Source organism: Spermophilus citellus (genome assembly GCF_964194105.1).
Source record: "Spermophilus citellus genome assembly, chromosome: 3".
NCBI classification, from domain to species: Eukaryota; Metazoa; Chordata; class Mammalia; order Rodentia; family Sciuridae; genus Spermophilus; species Spermophilus citellus.
Window position 1 is genome coordinate 57,184,049 of NC_138184.1, and position 24,154 is coordinate 57,208,202.

The 24,154-nt window shown below is 40.4% G+C and overlaps 1 protein-coding gene across 1 annotated transcript in view; it reads right to left on the reverse strand.

Moving 5' to 3' along the window:
* LOC308644849 (cadherin-related family member 3-like) overlaps positions 1-24,154 on the reverse strand; it is a gene marked incomplete at both ends in the record, with an annotated part of 67,032 nt that overhangs the window by 17,340 nt on the left and 25,538 nt on the right. Inside the window, 7 exons of the mRNA XM_081286544.1 lie at positions 2,836-2,934; positions 7,494-7,596; positions 9,937-10,099; positions 11,733-11,910; positions 13,674-13,870; positions 14,930-15,037; positions 18,460-18,554. Coding sequence (XP_081142670.1) covers positions 2,836-2,934; positions 7,494-7,596; positions 9,937-10,099; positions 11,733-11,910; positions 13,674-13,870; positions 14,930-15,037; positions 18,460-18,554 — 943 coding nt within the window. The remainder of the gene's footprint in view (positions 1-2,835; positions 2,935-7,493; positions 7,597-9,936; positions 10,100-11,732; positions 11,911-13,673; positions 13,871-14,929; positions 15,038-18,459; positions 18,555-24,154) is intronic.

A 24,154-nucleotide genomic window follows, 5' to 3' on the forward strand; every position in this document is an offset into this window, starting at 1 on the left:
TCTTTCATGCAGACTTGTCGTGAGGAATGAATGAGTTAAATAAAACCCTCAGGGTAGTGCCTGGTACACAGTAATATACTAAATAATTAGATAATGATTCATACACATTCTCTCGTTGAATCTTCTCAACAGCTTGACAATATATATACTACTACTATCTCCATTTTACGGTTGCCACATAATCCTCCCCTCAGGACTGTAACTTGGTCCACGTGAAAGTTACTCTGGTGGTGACTGCACCTGTTCTTTTACTTTGAGAGCATGCTCAGGCTTGCTGGCTGAAAGACAAGGGAGGAATCCATGATCCCAATCACTCCCAGACAAAGCCAGGACAGACAAAGCCAACTCTCACAATTTTGAGCAAGTCCCAGAACATGGGCTTATTGCTGTATTGCTCTAATTTTTGTGGAGTTTATTGTAGAGCACACTGGTGGTAATAGATTACAGTTAGGCTGGGTTTACCTCCAATCACTTTCCATTTAAATCATAAACTCCAGAGCAGATACTTTGCATTCTCCCGTTAGTGAAATACCTCTGAACAGTGTTTGGCTAGCCCACGGATAGAAACGTAGGACATTTGGGCTGCTAATAATCAAGAATAAAGAATGTTAGACCCTGTCTCTAAGTAAAATAGAAAAAAGGGCTGTGGATGTGGCTCAGTGGTTCAGTGCCCCTGGGTTCAATCCTCAGTACCAAAAAAAAAAAAGAATAAAAAATTGTGATGAAGAAACCATTTCATGAGCTGTCTCTACCATCTTGGAGCTCATGGATTTCTTTCTCTGATGGCCTCCTTTTGCCAAGATTTGTGAGTCTTTGACAATGTGCATAATTTAAGCAAGAATTGACCACTCAAGACACCAAGAACAGAGAAAACACATTCATGAAAAAGAATGTCTTATATGGCAATTCCAGAGTATAAACAATCCAACCTGTTGCTTGTTGGAAATGACCATCATTACGAGGAAGGAGTCACCACTGACACAAGACCACACAGAAGAGGGCACAGGTGAAATGGCCATCTCTATTATATAGTCCTGGCTAACATTGGAGCCATTTTCACATTAATACCTGGTTAAGTATAATGAGAAGCTTATTCTTCCGTAGGTGTAAAATTAACCTTTCAATAAAAATGGAAAGTTATCTTGAGCATCTTTAGCTGAATTTTAAAATAGAGTAATTATGAAACCTTGTAACTCTGCCAAACTTCCTCATCAAAAACTGCTGGAAATGAAATAAGTTTTCCCTTGTGACTCACAACCTGAAGTGATTTACTTTTCATGTGTTTTCTTCTAAATCATTACTGATAAAAAATTTATTTTTGCCTATGCCAACTCCCCTCCAGAAGTTTTCTTTCAATTTATCACATACCATCAGAACGTTTTTCTTTTTTTCTTTTTTTTTTTTTTACTTTAAATGTTGCTGATTCCCATAATTTTATTAAGCGAAAAAACTTCATATGTATCTCAAGACACATCTAGGTCCCCAATGCTAATAAATTCAGTGTGAGAAAAGACTCCCACCTTAATGAATTTTTAAAATGTCTTCAAGATCTATAGGCTAAATGTTTGATATTCTGAGTACAGTCTGTGTTCAAAGTGGTTTTAAATTTGCAATTTACTCCTCAGAGCAAATCACCACTAAGTTCTGATGATCTTCTGATAAATAGCTCCTTGGAAAATCAACACGATGCTAATTTCATTCAGTTTATGTACTCTGGTGGGAAAGGTGGAGGAATTTCTTGGGGGTGGGGGGTGCAGGGGTACTGGGAATTGAATCAGGGGCACTTGACTACTGAGCCACCTCCTCAGCCCTATTTTGTATTTTACTTAGAGGCAAGGTCTCACTGAGTTGCTTAGGGGCTCACTAAGTTGCTGGGGCTGGCTTTTAACTCATGATCCTCCTGCCTCAGCCTCCCTAGTAGCTGGGATTACAGGTGTGCACCACCATACCTGGCAAGAAATTATTTTTAAGCAAGAAAAATATTTTAGCACATTGTACATCGTAGACACTCCATTCAGTAAATGTTACTGGTATTATTGTTATTGGCAATGATAACATGGCTAGTTTAGTATGTTTCCTGTAGTTAGCATACATAGAATTATTAGTCCTCAGCTCCTTGAGATAATTATTGTAATCTTCATCTTACGTAGAATTCTCAAAGGTATGTAGAGATTATGTGACTTGTCAAAGGTCATTTAACTAGTGGTAGCAGGGACAGATTTGAGTTCAATCCTATTGGACTCCAGTGTGATTTGATTCCAGTACACAACTAGTTCCATCCTTGAAGTACTGAAATCAAGCCTGGAGGATGCACCCTCCAGAGGTGCTGAGGATACATTCCTCTCTTAGATATCAGAAAGTGTAGATGTCACTTCTGCTGCCCTTTCCAAATCAAATGCTCCCTGGTCTATGCTAACAAATATGTCCTCATTCATACCTAACTTACAACTGAGATAGATCCCTAACCATGATCTTGACCCCAGATCTACAGTCTTGGAGCTCAACTCTCAGAAGACTTTTAAATTGCATCAGAAATGACTGCATTGCCCCTACTTCTTTAGACCTGGCCCTAGTTTTGAGGCAAAAGAGAAGTGGAGTGAAATAAGTTAATAATGTAGGTTTATCCCTTGCAAAAATCCTAGATCTGATCTCAAGGGAGTCTTTGGGGAAATCATCAGGATGATACATTGAAAATTCACTTGCTCTCTGAAGATGCTCCCTCATCTGCTTGCATTCTGGAAATTTCCATGGTCTGATTCTATCAATCAGTCCCTTGAGATCTGATGGTGTTTCCTTGTGGATGCTTGTACATGATAGAAGCAAGGGAACTCTTACCTCCTGACGTTTCCAGAACGGAGAATGAATAGTGTGCAGCTTCAAACACGGGGCTGAAGTCATTGGCAGGAGTGATCTCCACGATGATTGTTACAGTGACTGTGAAATCGAACAGTGAACGGATAAATGCTTTGTTGTGGATAACGTCATCGCCGTTTTATTCTACAAACCAGCAAAACGGGCCCCAAGATGCAGGATTAGCAGAGGATTCTGAAACTACAACAGGATTCTCTTTGCTTACAAATGATCCCTGTTCCCAGACTGTGCTCTCTAGAGAATTCTAGTGCTAGCCAAAGCAATTTTGTCAAAAGCATATAACGCACTGCATTTCATATTCTATTTTATATAATAGATATGTGTGTATCCATATATATCATATACAAGTGCATAATTATATAATATATGTATAGAATTTTGGGGGGTACCAGGGATTGGACCCAGTGGCACTCTACTACAGAGCCACATCCCCATCTCTTTATTTTTATTTATTTTCTAACTTATACATAAAAGTACACTTATTTTACATATTAATGGAGTATTATGTGCTTTTTAAATTTTATTTATTTATTTTAATTTGTTATACATGACAGCAGAATGCTTTTCAATTTCAGAATGCATAGTTCACATATATGTACTTGGGGTAATGATGTCCATCTCATTCCATCGTCTTTCCCACACCCACTCCTTCCCTCCCCCTCCCTCCCCTTTACCCTATCTAAAGTTCCTCCATTCCTCCCATGTTCCCCGCCCCACATCCACATTATGGATCAGCATCCACTTATCAGAGAAAACATTCGGCACTTGGTTTATTGGGATTGGCTTACTTCACTCACCATAATATTCTCCAACTCCATCCATTTACTGGCAAATGCCGTGGTTTTTAATGCTGAGTAATATTCCACTATGTATATATACCACATTTTCTTTATCTATTCATCTACTGAAAGGCATCTAGATTGGTTCCACAATTTATCTATTGTGAATTGTCCAGCTCTGTATTTTTTTGTATTGAGACAGTTGCTTTGGACCTAACGAAATTGCTAAGGCTGGCTTTGAACTTGCAATCCTCTGCCTCAGCCTCCCAAGCAGCTAACTTTACAGGCATGCACCACCATGCCCAGCTAGGGGAAACTTTTTAATAAAAGTAAGAAAATAATTAACATTTACCATGCAAGGTCACTGACTTGACATTGGGATTATTGTCTTAGTATCACAGGTAAGAAACTCAGATTCACAAAATTAAGTCTGTAGCCAGTGGCCACAAAGCTAATAAGCAAATGAGTGGTTATTAGATCAAGATGTGTCTGCCAATATCTCCCAAAATATCTTCTCTGAGATGTTAATGTTTCAAATACAAAATCTTAAATTGAATAAAAAGATTTCTTTATGGCAAGACTTTTTAAAAGTTCCAATACACCCTTATAAATTTTGAATCCCCAGGTATACATAGCTCCACAAACTCTTTGACCATGGACTTCTCTCTTAGTAGTTTATTTTGTAGTATTTATGTTTTGAAAAATGCTTATATACATCTTCTCCTGAAAGTCCACGTCATATGTGGCAAACAAGAAAATATAATCTGGGACCCATAGAACTTTTGCATCAAGAAATAAAGAATGCCACAGATTTCCTGTTGCAAAAGTTCTGTGGATCCCAGATTAAATTTTGGTATATCCCAGATACTTTGGTATATCTTATTACAAGCTTTTTTTCAAGGGATAGAAGCTACAGCTTTCATCACAATCTCAAAGATGTCCATGACTCCCAAGAAAGCTCAGAGTGTTGTTCTATAAATAACATAATGACAGGTGATTTAGGTTAAAGTCTCTATATTTCCTTCAATAAATCCAATTTCCATGTTGCAAGAGCAGGTACCATTTACAGATCTGCTATCCTATGATTTTCCTGCAACCATAAAGACTCAACATTGTGCTAATTAGATGGCCCATAAAAACAGACTGAAGCACGTGTGTGGTGTTCCAAGCTCTCTTTATTAGCAGTTGCTGTGAATGTTTTGGGGTGTGAGGACTAGAGGGGATATGGATTTGTTACTTGGAGAGATTTATTTTCCTTTTCCAGATTGGGAAAAGGCTCAAATCTGGTGAGACTGGCAAATTCTTTTTAGTTTGACCATAAGAATGAGTAGTAGCAAAGTACTCTGGACTAGACATAGATGAATGAAGGCAAGAGTAGTGGGAATAGGAAAGACAGTAGAATGAACTGAACGTAAGTTTCCTAAGTCCATGTATGAACACACCACAGGGAAACTCCACAGCACGTACAATCACAAGAATGGGATCCTAATCAGAATATGTTATCCTCTGGGTATGTATGATATGTGAAAAGGTACTCTACTGACATGGATATCTAAAAAGAACAAAGAAACAGGGACTGGGGTTGTGGCTCAGTGGTAGAGCCCTTGCCTAACACGCATGAGGCACTGGGTTTGATCTCAGCACCACATAAATGTAAAATAAGGGTATTGGGTCCACCTAAAACTTAAGAATAAATTTTAAAAAAAGAACAAACAAAAAAAGAATGAGTAGCTACAAGAAAAAGCATCCATCCTTGCCTCAGTCTGGCTGGGCACAGAATCAGGAGCCACTCAAACAGGAACAAAACTTTATTTTTGAAAAAGCCGCCAATACTCCGTATGCGCTGGCAAGCCAAAAACCGGTCCACCCACGCGCGCGTCTACCGGAACCGGCCCCCACCACCTCCCCCGGAATTCCCTCCTACTATCCTTCCCCAACCAATGGGAACTCTCCAGGAGTCCCGTAACATGAGTCCCATAGCAGGCCAAGGTGAACAGCAGGAGTCCAATTTCCATATGAATGTAAATCTTAACATAATCATATCATCTCAATGGCTAGCTGCCGTCACCTTACAACCGAAAGTGCCATGCATCATATTATTTGCTTGTGGCTCCTAGCACATCCTGAAAGGGCAGTTGGGCTACGTAATAAACTGTGGCCTAAGACTCTACTGTGGGGATCAGAGTGTCCACGTGAGAAAACCTCTGGGCACGCTGTCATGCTTAGGTCCCTGACTGCTGCACATCACTTCTCCATAGCTGGGTAATTTAGGTCTACAAATCACCTTTTCAAATTCAACCCCACTAAAATACTCTACCAGTGAGTCAAGGTAGATTGACAGGGTCCTAGGTGTATATCAACGGCCATTCAGCATGAAGTGCCCTTGGAATAAACTCCACTCTTCTAGGTCCATAAAAGACACAGCACTCTTTCCTTCTCAAGCCAACGATCCAGGCAACCACCACCAATGACTCAAAGTTGTCACAAGACAGGACACCCAAGTAAATGTCCCCCACAGTCTAGGCTCTCCCTACCAAGCATTGACAATCTACTGCTAAACCTGCGCTTGCCACCAAAATATCCACCTCTTGGACATCCTTAATGCCAACCACCTGATGGATTGCTTGCTACCACACTTTCCAGGCACAAGGACAAGGCATCCTTCACATTAATGAAAGATATAACCGAAAATTTCGAGAATCTCTATTTTCATAAATATCTTTGTAGCCAATAAATTCACTCCTAGACTGGTAATATGAGGTTGAACATGTAAATGGCCCTTGGAGGGGAACTTGATGTGTGTGCTCATGAGTTCAACAATAAGCAAAGAGAATGAGAGGCAGTGGACTGGCCTCCCCCACTCGCTAAGTACTCCTCTCTAAGTACTAAGTACTCCACTCGCTAAGTATTCCACAGCGTGCAATTAAAATATATATTAAACACTGGTTTGCAATTTATAAATGATGACTATTAAATCCTCCAAAATGCCAACCAAGGGTTTTATAGTCGTAGAGTCTAGGTGAACTTAGTCTCAATACACCAAAGATTCATCCCACCCCAGGCTGGCCCAAAATGGTGGTATAGTCACAAGAAAACTAAATGGCAGAGAGAGGTAACCCCAGGGCACTTTCATGTAGGAGATGAGCTGTGGGACTTGGCATGTGACTCATGACTAATGGCTCTATCTGGATCATCTAAAATAATTCCAATAAGATATTGTTTGAAATATTCTAATCATCTATATATTTTGATTATGTTTTTTGATGGTTGGGTTTGTTTTGTTTTGCTATTTTTTTTTTTTTTTTTTGGTACTGGGGATTGAACTGAGGGATACTTGACCACTGAGCCACATCCCCAGCCCTTTTTTATATTTTATTTAGAGACAGGGTCTCACTGAGTTGCTTAGTGCCTCACTAAGTTGCTGAGGCTGGCTTTGAACTCACGATCCTCCCATCTCAGCCTCCCGAGCCACTGGTATTACAGGTGAGCACCACTATTTGTTGACTGATATCTGACTCTAATTAAGAGGTGATTGGCAATAATACACATGAAGTCATTCAAGCATTAAGCATCAGTTGGGTTTGTACCTCCACTGCCCCTTCTAGCTTCAAGGGTCTCTAGCCAGAGCTTTATTTAAGAACTGCGCATCCTTTAAGTGCTGCTAAAGGGTAAAAAAAGACCTCCCAGATCTAATGCAAACATCCAACAGAAGTCTAATGTTCCCCTTCCTCTTTTGCCTAACAAAAGTATCCCAAATATGACAAATCTTTACATTTCAAAATCTAAACTGAAGAGGCTAAAGAATAGAAACTTATTGCTCCTTGAAAAGTTTATCAAGATTACCTGTGTGGGACGGACGCAGGTCATCAAATACTGAAATCATCATCTCATAGATATGTCCTGCGGCAACCACCTCTGGGTTCTCATAATCCAAATCTTGGGCAACCTTAGAGAACAACATTATTTCAGCTAAAAGGACCAATTTTTTTTAATGCACATGTTCTAAGTAATAGAAAAAAGACAAGTGTATGGTTATTTTCATTTCCTAGGGATGACACCCAAGACTGGCCGAGGCCGACACAGAAAAATCAACGTTTTGGTGGAACAAAGGGACATCTTGGATTTTCATCCAGAGAAGCTGACTTTTGAGAAAACACCCTGGCAGAGTAAAACAAAACAAAACAAAACAAAACAAAAATCAGGATCATATCCGGTCTTCATTTTACCTTAGGAAAAATGTTTAAGAAGAAAAAATATTTTGAACAGGCTTTGGAAGTAATAAAATATTATAAAAACATAATTTATTTCTATTAATGGTAAGTTGCATTGTATTTCAAAAGATATTTATTGGGTACTAATTAGATGCCAATTACAATCAGAGGTACTAGGGATATAGAAGTAAATAAGATGAGCCAGCATGGTAGCACACCTTCATAATCCCAGTGGCTTGGGAGGCTGAGTCAAGAGGATTTTGAGTTCAAAGCCAGACTCAGCAAAAACAAGGCACAAAACAACTCAGTGAGACCCTGTCTCTAAATAAAATACAGAATAGGGCTGGGGATGTGGCTCAGTGCTCTGTGCCCCTGAGTTCAATCCCCAGTATCAAAAAAGAAAAAAAAGAAGTTAATATACTTAGCCATAAAGAATAATGAAATTATGTCATTTGCCTGTGAATGGATGGAGCTGGAACTATAATTCTAAGTGAAATAAACCAGTCCCAAATATCTAAAGGCCAAATGTTCTCTAGCATGCAGATTCTAACCCACAATGTGGGGGGAGGGATGGAGAATGGAAGGTCACTGGATTAGACAAAGGGAAATGAAAGGAAGGGAGGGGGATGGGAATAGAAGAGACAGTGGAATGAATGGGACAGAACTTTTCTAGGCTCATATATGAACACACGACCAGGGAAACTCCACATCATGTCCAACCACAAGAGTGGGAAGTTAGACTCCATGTATGTATGATATGTCAAAATGCACTCTACTGCCACATATAACTAAAAAATAAAAATAAAAATAAAAAATTTAAAATAAGTAAATAAATATGAACCCCTTGTAAATGTACATATCCTGCCCTCTAATAAGAACAACAACCAAACAGACAGTTACAACAAAGTCTATTAAGAGATGTACAACCTATCATGTGAATCCTTAGCAGAGAGAACTAAGCCAGTTAAGGTGGTAAATGAAAGCTCTTAGGAATAAGTGACATTTAATACCTAAAGATAATTATTCAAACATAGAGTTTAATTAGAGATAAGTGATGAATGGAGGTAGCTATTCAGATACAAAGGAAATGTATGCGAAGGCCCAAATCTTGCCTGTCATCCCAGCAGCTCTGGAGGCTGAGACAGGAGGATCCTGAGTTCAAAGCCAGCCTCAGCAAAAGTGAGGTGCTAAGCAACTCAGTGAGACCCTGTCTCTAAAGAAAATACAAAATAAGGCTGGGGATGGGGCTCAGTGGTCAAGTGCCCCTGAGTTCAATCCCTGGTACCACCACCCCCCAAAAAAATCATATTTACAAAACTTCCATCTTCATTCAAAGTTAACTATTTTTAAAAAATAAAGAACTCACGAATCCTCTTGGTTCCGGCCTAAACTTCCAAAATACATAATATATGGAAACGCTCAGCTTGTACCTTGTGGACTTCATCAAGAAAATGTGGGATAAGAGCCAAAGAAAGAAGAAAGTCAGCAATGACTTTCTCAGCTATATTTTCTGGCTAAGGGCAGGAAAGGAGGTTGGTGATATTTGGGATAAGGAACCAAACTGGCACTTTGAAATAAAGACCTCTGGAATTTTGAAGTTAGCTAAGGGATTTCTTCTAGGGATTTCTTCTAATCTTCTAAGGCAGAATGACATGCTGAGAAATTTAAAAAAAAAAAAAAAAAAACATGTTCATACTCTGGCAATGGAAAGTTTAGAATCTCCAGAGGGTAGATAGAGGAGGGACCCATCAACCACTCCCAAAGCCAGCAGAATAAGCCTTCACCACGCATGGAGTCACACAGAATTCTCTCCAAGGAAATCAGGGTGTCTTTTCAGCTTCTGATTTCCCCAGCTAAATAGGAAGTAAATTATTTTGTGCTCATTATAAACAAAGAGAAAATGAGGGCAGACAGGCAGCAAGATAACGAAGGATTCATCCAAATGCCTTCCAGCAAGACAGCAGAGGAGCTGAGAATTCCCCTCTGCTCCTCTTCCAACTCCTTTCCAACTGTGACCACGCAGGCCTCTCACCTCCTTGGGAAAGCTCCCTGGAGCCACAGTAGCTGGGACTTACCCGGATGGAATGTTCAGCCTTTGGCACTTGCTCAAAGAGTTGTCCAGAACCGACTGGGCCTGCACTTGGAGCGTAATGGATTGCATCAGGAGGCTCATCGAGGTCATGACACGAGAGTTTTGCAACCACGGTGTCTTTCGCAATCACCTCCTGGCCTGTGTACCTATTTTATTGTTTAGGAAGAAAAAAAATCATTTTAGATGGACATTCTTCAGAAAGGTAATGCTTTCCCATATCTGCTAGTGTGGGGGGGGGGGAATGCCTTGGTGCACATGTCCCCCTTTATCCTGGAGCAGACAGAGCAGTGACTTTGGTGAGACTTCCTGCTTTGGGGGGACTGTTCCTTTCTTCACCCCAGTGGGCCCTTGCTTGGGATGGGCAGTTCATCAAGGCTTGCACGGGGATCTCGCTTCCCCAAAAGCTTCCTCTCCCTAAATTCTAGTCATCCTTTGACAATCTTCCCTCTTCCCTGATTACCCACAAGTCTTTCCTCTTGACAACTAAAACACAGCACCCAGGACTCAGTTGTCTTGTTCCGTGTGTGTGTGTGTGTGTGTGTGTGTGTTACTGTTGTTTTCTTGTGTATGATTGTGTTCTACCTGACTAGGTAGAACATCCTTACAGCAAATGAACGTGACAAATACTCATCCTGTCACCTCCAGGACTCTGGGTAGGTGTTTAGTTAGTCAACTATCATCCTCCTGGAGGAAGGAGAAGGAGATGAAGAGAAGAAGAAAAGATTTCATTTTTGAGTGTGCCTAGACTTGTACTAAACAAATTCCAAGCACAGATCAAATTTGATCCTTATAACCATGCCATGAAGTAGGTGTGATCATCCCTATTGATAAGTTAGAATACTTGGGGCCCCCATGGGACCCCATAAGGTAGGCTAAATTTTTAAAATTTTTTTTTTCAGAAATACTGGGGATTGGGCTGGGGATGTGGCTCAAGTGGTAATGCTCTCGCCTGGCATGCGCGTGGCGCTGGGTTCGATCCTCAGTACCACATACAAATAAAGATGTTGTGTCCGCCGAAAACTAAAAAATAAATATTAAAAAATTCTCTCTCTCTAAAAAAAAAAAAAAAAGAAATACTAGGGATTGAACCCAGTGGTGCCCTACCACTCACTATACTATGTCCCCCAGCCCTTTTTATTTTTTTATTTTGAGATAGAATCTCACTAACTTGCTGAGGCTGGCCTCAAAGTTGTGATCCTCCTGCCTCAGCCTCCCAAGTTACTGGGATTACAGGCATGCCCCTGATAGAGTAAGTAATGTCATTTTAAAAAGAAAAACTGTCTCAGTGGTTCAGGAGGCTGAGGCAGGAAGATCATGAGTTCAAAGCCATCCTCAGCAACAGTGAGGCAGTAAACAACTCAGTGAGACCTTCCTTGTCTCTCTATAAAAAAATAATGTATATATTCAAAAAAGGCTTGGAATGTAGCTCAGTGGCTGAATACCTTGAGTTTAATTACCAGTTTAAAAAAAAATACTGGAGATTAAGGACTTAGGTAAATTACCAAGATCACACAGTTAATAGCCATAGTACCAGAATTCCAAGCTCAGGGCTATGACTCTAAATCTCTAGCCTGTATCATTTGCTAACTGTCAGATTTTAGAAACCCAGCTTTCAGTCATGAACAGACCAACAGGTCATTTTTTGAGGACCATGACATAATGCTGGATAAGAGTCAACTTCATGAAAAACCACATCTAGGTAGGCCAATAAACACGGCACTGCCTTAAACCACTCTGAATTCTTGCCCCTGTCCACCCCCCAATCCCATCTTAGCCCACCTAATCAGATATCGATCACAGAAAGGTGCGTTGTCATTAATGCCACGAACATAGGTCGTCACTGGAATTGCTGCACATCTCTGGTCACCATCACAAGCCTTAATGGAGAAGGACTGAACTCTTGCAAACCCAGCTCTCTCCACATCCAGACGGGTGGCAGTAACCACAGTCCCGCGCTCTGCAACGACACAGCACATCTTGCTCCAACTGGCCCAGGATGTCATTTCAAAATTACTTTATTACATATGTAGCTATAGAAAAGATAAAGTGCGGATTCTGCCCCATTCATTAGAACTAAGAAGCTGATTCGAAGCGCAGGCATGTTTAATTATTGATGCCAAAATGTACACTTCGTATTAGTTCACTTGTAGCAAAAACAAAACTGGTTTTGGCTTCAGGGAACAGAGAAGAGTCCCTGGAAGAAGAGCCCCTTGTTTTAGGATGCGAAGCATGTGTAGGATCAAGAAATGGTAGCAAATAGGAGGAGATTATTGCTGGAGGAGAGAACATCGTAAATGGATAAAAGTACTGGATTAGGACTCCTTAAACTCCTATGGACAGGTCTTGAAAAACACTAGGGACAAGGCAGCAGTCTAGTTGTTAGCTTATAGAGTAATAGACACTCAGTCACAAGGATCAGGATGAGGATGGAGAAATAGACAAGGACCAGAGGAAGCAATATCTCCATGGTGAGACAGGATGTCCCGATTGCCACCCAAGGGCAAAGGGAACATCTACAGGGAAGGAAAATAACTCAATTTGACTTCTAGGAAAAAAAAAATCATTCTAGCTCTTCTAGGGAGATTCCTGCAGGCGTTCAAAGTGAGAACAGAAACCCAGTTAAGAGATCCGCACAGAAATGCTGGTGAGAGGGGATGGTGGCTCTCGGTTGGGGCTCTACCAAAAGCAGAATCTGAGATGAGGATTGGAGGGCAGGTCCTTCATTTGGGAGGTGACCCAGGGCAACGCGGCATGGGGGAAGTGACACAGGGAAGACAAACTCCCACTAAAATGTGCATTATTAAGCAAATTACCACTGTAAGCAAATAGAGCTTAATATCACTGGGGACCTCTGGGAGCCAGTGCAGAACACACAGTCGAAATTGGATCCTGCCAGGGCAAAGAGCTGGAATGTTTGTACGCCCATCCCATTCGTTGGCTGGGAGCTCCCAAGGGGTAGAATTTCTCCATTACTTTCAACCTGCTGTGGGAGGGACTGGGGGGAGCAGCTGTCAGAACCCAAATAATCCCTCAGGCAAAGAAATCTAGATATCGGCAATTGGAAGCCAGGCTTGCTGTACTAAAATGTTACAACCTAAGGAGATATGAATGGGACGATGATGTCACCTGCCACAGTGGCAAAGCCAGCCTCCAAGCTAAAGATGACCACCTTTCTTCTCAGCCCTAGAAGCACCCAGAGAGATACCTTGCAATCTGACCCGCCCCCCGGGGCTCAGCCACTGCGATTGGATGAGACGCAAGTGACGCTACTCTAGGAAGTCCAATCAGATTCTCCCTCGCACACATACACAAATTGACCTTGGAGCAGAGAGAACTGATTGGATGACGCGTGAGTGACCAGGTGTAGGAAGTCCAATCAGAGTCTTCCTAAAAAAAAATTGACCTGGAAGCCAGGAAAATTGAATTAAATCTCAGAAGATGAGCTGGAAGCTGGAAGAATAAGTCAAGTGAAGGTCAAAGGCTGCCCTTTTGTGGCAGCAATGAAGAGCCACGTGTTATCTCATAAGTGAACAAAGAAATACGTCTTGCAGAGAATTATTCAACAGACGTGTATGAAGCATATACTGCATGCTTCATATTGGGGCTCTGGCAATCATCTGTACCCTCAAGAAACAATCTGTGGGGATGGTATGCATAAAAACAGGTGATTGCAATTGTATATGATACGGCAGAATTTGCTGAGAACAGTTGTCAACCCACCTTTATCAACTGCAAAGTAAACATTCTGTGGATCTAGTTCAAAGGTTAAATCTCCCAAGTTATCTTCATCAGTTGCCTGGCATGCTCCAATTGTTTTCCCAATTGGGATTTCTTCATCCAGTGTGATGTTGGCTTTATTGTGCAGAGTTGAGTTTATAGAAGTAACCCTCAAGACAGCGTTTTCAATACTGAATAAACTTTTTAAAAAAAAAAAAAAAAGAAAAGATGAATAGAGTGGCGTTTGCTTGTTGTCTTTTCTATAACTTACAAAGCTAAAGGAGTAGGGGATTACAGATAGTAGAGATAGAAATGAAAAGAATGTTCATGACATTGATAGCTGACTTATTTATTGAGCCCTTACCTATAGTTTAAACAAAATTCTAAGCACGTTTCATGAGTTACCTTATTTTTATTTCTCACAGCAGCCCTAGGAAGTATGTCTCCATCTTATGGATGTAGAAACAGAATTTAAGAAATTAAACAGCTTTCAGAAGTAAATATTAAGATGGCTGAGACAGGACTTGACCCCCATGCCTGTTTTGCTCTACAGGTTGCCATTTATCATTGTTGGGGGGGGGGGGTGTTGTTGCTTGTTTGCTTGCTTGAATGAACCCAGGGGTGCTTAATCTCTTAGCCACATCCCCACCCCTTTTTTTACATCTTATTTAGAGACAAGTTCTTACTAAGTTGCATAGAACATCTCTAAGCTGCTGAGGCTGGCTTTGAACTTGCAATCCTCCTGCCTCAGCCTCCCAAACCACTGGGACTACAGGCATATGCCACAGTACCTGGCAAATGCTGCTGTTTTGATTCATATATTCATTGTGTAATGAAAAAATCAGGTTAACTACCATATCCATCACCTTAAACTTACCATTTCTTCTGTAGTAAAAGCTTCATAGAATTGCTGCCCTTCAACATAGTTTTATAAACTCTCTGGTTTATAATATTAACCAGAATCTCCCTTGAGGGTAGTGATAGATAAGCCAGCCGTCAGAACATACTGCCAAAAACATCTTGTTCTGTTGCAATTACATTTTATCCTTTAAAACTATTTTGCTCTCAATTTTTAAGAATTCTCCTTGGCATCTATATCTTAAGTGGCTGTCTACATTTTACTTGCTTGTTTTTCTTCTCTCCAAAAAAAATAAATAACAAAATAGAAGAAGAAAGAACACAGAAGAGAAAAACGACATAATCAAATTCAATTTTCAAGGCCAAACTGAAGTATTATGTTTTACATTTTATTTCCTTACCTGCAGGTAAGACTGGGGTCCTTATTGTTGACATTGATGAGGAAAATCTTTAGATTTCCAGTGGTAGAGAGTCCTCCAGCATCAACCACTTTAATAACGAGTGAAAAACTAAAGGCACAGTCACAAGAAATACAGCTGAGGTTTTATAGTAACAAACAGGCTTTCTCAGAAATAGAACCTACTGTGTTTAACGGACTGGCTATAACAATTGATTTTATCTAGTTAAAATGTTGGTCAAACCATTTATTTTAGTGATTGGAAATGGCTCATGCTTTTGTTAAGAAACAAACTAGTCAAATCGGTTAAAGGAGCAGATGTAAATTTAGAAAATTTGGCAGGGGAAAACCGGGAATTGAACCCAGAGGTGCTTTACCACTGAGCCACATCCCCAGGTACTCCCTACCCACTTTTTTTTCAATTGTTTATTTTGAGCGGGGTCTCATGAAGTCACTTAGGGCCTTGCTAAGTTGCTAAGGCAGGTTTTGAACTCTTAATCCTCCTGCCTTAGCCTCCTGAGCTACTGGGATTACAGACTTGAGCCGTAGTAAAAAAAAAAAAAAAAAAAATGGAATTACTTAGCATATGGCTATTGGCTATGGTTGCTTCAAATGTTGCTTTTTTAATATGGGAAACTGACAGAGGCAAGGAGAAGATGTTATGAACATTTTAAAACAATTTAATAACTAGGAGATATTAGGATGATAAGATAAATATTAGATTTTAGGTAGAGATGCATATAGGTTTGAGAAATGAGAGTAGTGAAATAAGGAAAATTATTATTTCTTCATATCCATAGACTGATCTCTCATGATCTAGTCTCCCAATTTGCCCTGCACCATCCAGGTTTTACCAACAAAAGTGATGTGGGAAATTCCTCAGGTCCTGGGCTAATGGAGAGAGTTGGTTAGAGTTAGTTACCTTCTGGGGGGGGGGGGGGCGGGGAATCTGTTTTAACCTGAAATCTACTCATATTTGAAATCAAAATGGCTAGTTGTTCTTCTGTTTATAGTAAAAAATAAATAAATAAAACATTTTAAAAATTAAAAAAACAGTTCTCTGTTTCCTCTTCCTAATTTTTCCTACAAGAAGTTGATAAATTTGAGGCAACTCTTGACAAAACCCACCAAACGGATCCGCTTTTAAGAGTAAAGACATTTTAGCTGGGTATGGTGGTACAGGCCTGTAATCCCCATGGCTCAGGAGGCTGAGGCAGAAGGTTTTCTCGAGTTCAGAAGCAGCCTCAGCAACTTAACAAGGTCCTAAGCAGCTCAGTGAGACCCTGTCTCTAAATAAAATATAAAAAAGGACTGAAGATGTTGCTCAGTGGTTAAGCACCCCTGGTACAAAAAAAAAAAAAAGTAAGGACATTTTAACAATAATTCTTCTGGGAAATCAGAACTCTGAGAATAGGAGCAATAAGAACTGGGCGAGATTCCTACCACTAAGGAGCTAGAGTTCCATTTGGTCTCCCGGATGCTGGAGAGTTAGCTACAAGGGAGGATAAAGATAAGGAGGCGCCCTAATTCTTCCATCAGGATTTGAGCAAGTAATTGCATTGTCCCCAAAACTCTTTTCAAAAGAAAGAATTGACAAAAATCAATGAGGAGCCCAAAATTTTATTTATTCCCACTTAAAGGTCAGCTCAGTGGCCCAGAACCTCTGAGGATAAGAAGGAAATTGCAGAATTCTGTGATCTCTGTGTATGGAAGTCTGGTGAGAATGCCTCACAAGCTTTAGCCAAACAGCTGTTTATCCTAATTCTGCAATCAATCAGAGCTTCAATTTTCCAGTGTCAGAGCCTCTGATTTCAAAGACACTAAAAAAAATTTTTTTTAAAGCTTTCAGATTTATGTATCAAGAAAAAAGTTTGTTTCATAAACGCCCTTTAGTGACTTTGACTTTTATTTGATACCAAATCTTAAGATTTGTAAATATCTTGAATGTACATAATCATTTTTTCCATGAATTATACCAGGCCAAAAAGAAAAGAAAAAAGAAACTATAATCCCTAGAGCTGTTTATAAGATCAGATAATTCACTGGGCATGGTGGCACATACCTGTAAATCAGCGGCTAGGGAGACTGAGGCAGGAGGATCACAAGTAGTTCAAAGCCAGCTTCAGCAACTTAGCAAGGCCCTAAGCAACTCAATGAGACCTTGTCTCTAAATAAAACATGGGGCTCAGTGGTTGAGTGCCCCTGGATTCAATCCCCAGTACCAAAAGAATGTGTGTGTGTGTGTGTGTGTGTGTGTGTGTGTGTGTGTGTGTCCGATAATTCAAAGAATTATTGGACATGGGGTAGACTTTGGGATCAAGGCTGATTTCTCATCGTATGAAGATAATTCAAATTCAGGCATACTTCTCTGCTGACATTGTGGGATTGGCAAAAGCACATATGTCACTTCCATATTCTGAACCTTTTTTACTAGGAGATCATCCATATGTGTGTGGGCACCTAGTCTCTGCTGGGACTTTGCTCCTAACGATGCTAACTCAGGATATATTTCTTTCTCAGCTTTCTTAATGGGGAACAATCTCTTGTGAGATTCAGGAGCAATTTGATTGGAATGCCTGAAAGTTTCATTTCCTTTTCCTGTGATGCACTTTGATGCAAAATGTATAACTAAAAAGGGTGGTCATAAAAACCATTGTAGAAATAAAAATAGTCATTGTAAAAATAAAAATAATAACTTGAACCAGTGCCTACCCCTTGGCAGACATGGAGGATACAAGAGAAGACGTCCATGACTTAAGTTTCCGAATATGTTGATCACACCATGAATGAATTTTGCAATCCAGGTATCCAGAGAGAGGTTCCCTCCCACTTCCACCACAGTTTGAAACATCACCACTGAAATAATGTTGATGTTTCACTCTGAAGAAATATGGGCAAAGCAGACAGAGGCCAGTTGCCAAGTCCAGCACCTGTATTACAATGGTGCAATTGTAGTTCAGTATACTGATTTTTTTTTTTTTTATGGTGGTACTGGCGATTGAACCCAGGGACTTGCACATGCTAGGCAAGTGCTCTACCACAAGTTACATCCCCAACCCTTGTTATTGCATTTTCAGACAGGGTCTTGCTAAGTGGCCCACGCTGACCTAGAACTCACCTCTTGCCTAAGCCTCTCAAATAGTTGGAATCATAGACCTGTGCCACCTCTGATTTCTTTTTTTTCTTTTTCTTTTTTTTTTTTTTTGGTACCAGGGATTGAACCCAGGGGCACTTAGCCACTGAGCCGCATCCCCAGCCCTTTTTTATATTTTATTGAGAGAAAGGGTCTTGCTAAGTTGCTTAGGGCCTCAACAATTCACTGAGGCTAGCTTTGAACTTGCTATTCTCCTGCCTCAGCCTCCTGAACCGCTGGGATTGCAGGAGTGTGCCAGTTCTGATTTCATTTTAAGACATCTCCAAGGCACCTTTATTTTGGGGAATACATTAAGACTGGATGGGGAGAAATATTTCACAACAGAGAAATAGGAACCAAAGGACCCACATTACAAGTGAAAACCCAGGAGCACTCTTTACCTTCTGGTTTCACTCTCAAAGTCAAAGCCCGATGCTGTAGAAATGGTCCCGATGCTGTCGATTGTGAAGCCAGAACCCTCCGGGGAAATGAAGTACTGTTTTATTGGACAATAAAGAGAAAGAAAAATATTGGAGCAATATAGCTGATTCCCTGGAGAGATTCCTCATGCCACCAAGTACCCGGCCTCAGCTGCTCACTTGCAGCTGGCTCTATATGGGATGGATGCTCAGTAAATGCTCACTATGATGAAGAAGGGGGAAGAGGAGCTGGAGGAAGAGGAGGAAGAAGAGGAAGAGGAGGAGGAAGAGGAGAGGAGGAAGGATAAAGGAAGAGGAGAAGGGATGGGGAGGAGGAGGACCCTGTCTCTAAATAAAATGTAAAAAGATGTGACTCAGTGGTTAAAAGCACCCCTGGGTTCAATACCTGGTACCAAATAAATAATAAATAAAAAGAAAAATGAGTTGCATTTAGAAAAGCATGCTGACTCTCCCCTGAGAACAGGGATAAATGTGTTAGTTTATTAGTGGTGAGGATGGACATTTTTTTGTGTTAGGGATCAAGATGTATAGAAAGAAAAAGAAATGAAATACTGGAACATCTGTTCCCCTGACTGTATGTGGCGGTACAATGTCTTATCAAGGCACTTTTCATTCATACTACCTTTCAGTGATTCTATCAGGTTCTTCCAATGCATCGTCTTTTGACTCTCATAACTCTATGTCACAGGTACTGATATTATCCCATCTCACAGATAGGAACGCTGAGGCTTAGAAGATTCAAGAGGTTTAGCCCCAGCCTGAGAGCTGAGGTTTCTGAAACTTCGTCTATTGCTTTTCTGCTCCCTGTATTGCATTTGTAAGGGAAAGCTCTTGACAAAGAGGAAAGATAAGGTCAGGGTTTCTAATGCAGGTGAGAATCAAACGATTACAAAAAGCCAGGGTAAAAAAAAAATCCATGAGAGGATTAATATCGGAAGTTAATTATACCAGTGCTACTGACTTCATCATTGTATATACCCAGAGATAATTTAATAGAGAAGATTAAACCCAGGAGGATTGCAAAGTAAGTACCCAAAAAAATCATTTGAAGAAATTAGTGACCTTTAAATTTATGGATTTTGTCATGAATCATCGTGTTCTGATTAATTGAATTTACACCTTCCCTTTTTACCCATATAAATAAGATGGAATTGATCTCTGCTGTTTCTGTAGAACAATGTAGAATATTAGTATTCAGGAACTGCCGGCAAATCTATCACATATTTACTTTTAGGGGCAAACACAGGAATAATGGTGTCTGCCTCATGGAGGAAAGATGGGGATGATTGGTAGTTAAATTACCCCGGGAGTGCTCACAAGCCCAAGGTCTGGTTCTATAAAAATATATATGATTTTTTTAAAAGACATCTGCTTTTATATTTGCAACAACTCAAAATTCAGAATTCCAAAGTTAATTTCAGCATTACACTGTTGTGAACAACTGTTTGAAACAATGCACCCTGCGAACTTCATGTTATAAGGTTTGATTTTTCACAAAATGAAGTATTCTTTAAATTTAAAAAAGAAAAAAAAATGGATGGCACTGATATGAACAAACTCCTTCGGAGAAGCAGGAGAGGTTTGGAGATGGCGGTTGCTAGGCAGCCAGGGCCATCAGTGGGAAAGCCACCTAAATGAAAGATGTCCCGAACAGGAAAGCAGCTCACAGGATGAGAAATTAACTCTCTGGGGCCAGGCAACTGAAGATTCATTGTCACGGGGTTTGTTTTGTTTTATTGTTCCTCATTTTCTCGGTAATGACACCATCAACTAGAAAAGAACAATTTCAGCCATCAAAATAACAGTGGTGTTAGGCGCAGTGGCCCATGTGTATAATCCCAGTGGCTGGGGAGGCTGAGGCACGAGGAGCCAGAGTTCAACTTAGCAAGGCCCTGAGCAACTCAGTGAGACCCTGTCTCTAAATAAAATACAAAATAGGGCTGGGGCTGGGGCTCAGTGGTCGAGTGCCCTGAGTTCAATCCTGGTACCCCACCCCACCCCCCCCAAAAAAAATAAATAACAGTGACAACACTACTCCCAGGTCCTGAGGCGTAAGAACAAATGAGGGGTTGGGGAGGCAGGGAGACTTCAGTCCTTCTGGAAGGACTTATCATCAGAATCCACTTTATTCTCTTCTCTGAAAGGCTTGTTCGGGACTATTTGCTCTCACAGTAGCTCAAGGATTGGAAATATCAGAACCTGCCCTTCAGGCCAAACAGAGTAAAGAGAGTTCAGGCCTCAACAACTCAAGTCTCCTTTGAGAGCAGGGACTTAGAAACAATGGCTGAATTCTTCAGGGCTTTCTGCACCATTAAAATAAAAACAATAATATCTGTGATGGGGACCAGTTGTTCTGATTGTGTGCATTTTTCTTGAATTATCTCACTCAACTTTTTTTTTTTTTTTTTTTTGTACCAGGGATTGAACCCAGGGGGTTACCTTTTTATATTTTATTTACAGACAGGGTCTCGCTGAGTTGCTTAGGGCTTTGCTAAGTTGCTGAGGCTGGCTTTGAACTTGTGATCCTTCTGTCTCGGCCTCCTGAGCCACTGGGAGAGTACAGGCACGTACCACTGCCCCTAGCTATCTCACTTAACTCTTGAAATGATGCTGAGATTGGTACTCCTCTTAGCCCTACATTTCAAAAGAGGAAACCAAAGCTTCCAAACATTGAAGAAATGGCTCAAGAATACAGATCTAGTCTTCCTGGGAGAAAAGAAAGATGTCTATTTTTTTTTTAATTTTTTAAAAAATTTTATGACTTTATTTATTTATTGGTATCAAGGATTGAACCCAGGAGCACTTAACCACAGAGTCACATCCCCAACTCTATTTATTTATTATTTATTTATTTAGAGTCAGGGTTTCACTATGTTGCTTAGGGTCTCATTAAATTGCTGAGGCCGGCCTTGAACTCACAATCCTCCTGCCTCAGTTTCCCAAGCCCCTGGGATTACAGGCATGCACCACAGCACATGGCTATTTTTTAAAACATTACAATTGAACCTACTTTTTAAATGTTGCAGGTGGAGACTAAAGAATCTACATGGGTGAAAACATAATTATGGAGCAGCTCAGTGTTACTGTTTACAGAGGAAGAGAGGGAACTGAGGGGAGAAAGAGGGAAGGGAAAGACCAGGTAGTCTGAAATGGAGCCCTGAGAAAACTGAATATCACAAGGCCCAGCAGAGGAGGATGAACCAGGAAACAAAACGAGAAAGCATAGTGAGAAGGGCAGGAGAGCCAGGCACAGTGGCACATGCCTCTCTAATCCCAGCCGAAGGATCATGAGTTCAAAGCCCCCCTTGGCAACTTAGTGAGGCCCTGTCTCTAAATAAAATATTAAAAATGTGATTCTGCAACATGCACCCTTGGAAAAATGAGAAATTATATCCCATCTATGTATGATATATCAAAGTACATAAATGCATTCTACTGTCATGTATAACTAATTAAATCAAATTTTTAAAAAATTGGGGGATGTGACTCAGTGGTTAAGTGCCCCTGGTTTTAATCCCTGATACAAAAGAAAATAAAAAAGAAAAAGGTAGGAGAAAAATTAGGAGTGTTTACTATCACAAAATAATATTAATATTAGGTAATAATTATTGAGTGCTTCGTGCCTAGTACTTTACTTGCATTACCTCATTTAAGGTAGAACCTAACGATAACTCTATTATAAATAAAGAAACAGAGGGACCGAGAGCTCTACCAGGATTCCAAAGAGGGTCAAAGCTCGAGTCTTCTCCTAAGCTGGCTAATTGCAAGCTGTGCTGTTCCATGTCTACCTTGGTTTGACCCAGGGAGGAAATGGCTTTCTTAGGAAGCATTAGTACAGAGTGTGATCCGGACCGACTTGTTTTCAAACAGCCAAATATGTTGTGTTCATTTTAAAGCAAAAAGATTGGCTAATGATTGCTGATCTGCTACAAAACCTTTTATTGGAGAGGTGCAGGGTTTTTTTTTCTTTTTTAAATTATTATTATTATTATTATTATTATTATTATTATTATTATTATTATTTGTTCTTTTTAGATATACATGTCAGTCGTGGTTTTTGTTTTGTTTTGTTTTTGGTACTGGGCATTGAACCCAGGGACACTTGACAACTGAGCCACATCCCCAGCCATATTTTATATTTTATTTAGAGACAGGGTCTCACTGAGTTGCTTAGCACCTCACTAAGTTGCTGAGACTGGCTCTCGATCCTCCTGCCTCAGCCTCCCAAGCCACTGGAATTACAGGCATGTGCCACCACCCCCCAGACAGTAGAATGTATTTTGACATATTATACATACGTGGAGTATAACTTATTGTAATTAGGATCCCATTCTTGAGGTGTTACATGATGTGGAGTTACATTGGTTGGGTATTCATAAATGAACACAGGAAAGTTCTGTCCCATTCATTCCACTGTCTTTCCTATTCCCATCCCCCTCCTTTCCATTAATTACCATTGTCTAATCCAATGCACTTCTATTCTCTCTGCCCCTTACTGTGTGTTAGCATCTGCATATCAGAGAGAACATTTAGCCTTTGGTTTATTGGGATTGGCTTATTTCACTTGGCATTATAGTCTCCAGTTCCATCCATTTACCGGCAAATGCCATTATTTCATTCTTCTTAATGGCTGAGTAATATATACATCACATTTGATAGATATATCATTTAAGAAGAGAGCTTCAAACTATAAAACAGATAAAACTCCAGACACAGTAATTATTGTAGAATAGACTTGCATGTTCATCCTAGGGCTATGCAGAAAGTACTAGCACTTTACCCTGAGCATTTGCTAAGACAGAAGTACCACGGATCTTGTGCATGACCTTGAAAGTTGTTGAGGTTTCTCATAACATCTTGTTACTTTCCTCCAAAGTATAAGAGCACTCTCTTACATTCACTTTATAAGCAATAGAAATAGTTTTCCACTTACACACTTCCACAGGACCGCTAAGAGTCCTCGATCTTCTTAAAGCAAACTTCTTTATGATTCTAATACATTATCCCAATATCTAGTTAATATACCAGCCCTCGAGATGGTATATCATGTGCAATTCAGCAGTTTGCTTCAGCCACCTTAGTTTTGGACATGTGTCTTAAGGGTTTCCCCAGAAACAGCCCCTGAGATGAAAATGTATGTGCAGGTGATTTAGTAAAAGCTTCCAGAAAATTGGTGAAGACAGAGAAGGGGAGGAAATCAAGCAAAAATGTGATGATCTCAGAGTCCCAGGGAGACGGTTTCAGGAGTCTATGCTAAACCCCAGAGCTGTCAATCAAGGAAAGGGAAAGAGATGTAACTTCTCAGGTACCTCTTGCTCTTTCAGCCTGTAAGAAACACACAGAAATGTTTTCATGGCTGAATAAAGTAAAAGCACAGTGGAGGTGGTGAGAGCCACATGCCCAACAGGAAGAAAATGGTGAAATGGGATCCAACAGGATGTGGGAAAAAGTACCACTGCGTATGTTTTTGTCATTTTGGGGGGCTGGGGGGGGGAGGTTGGTTTTTCTCTGGAAGGGGGTTTCTAGGAATTGAACCCCAGGGGCACTCTACCACTGAGCTATAACCCTAGCCCCAGCTCCAGCCCCAGCCCCAGCCCTGTTTATTTTTCATTTTGAGACAGAGCCCAGCTAAATTGCTGAGGCTGGCCTTCACCTT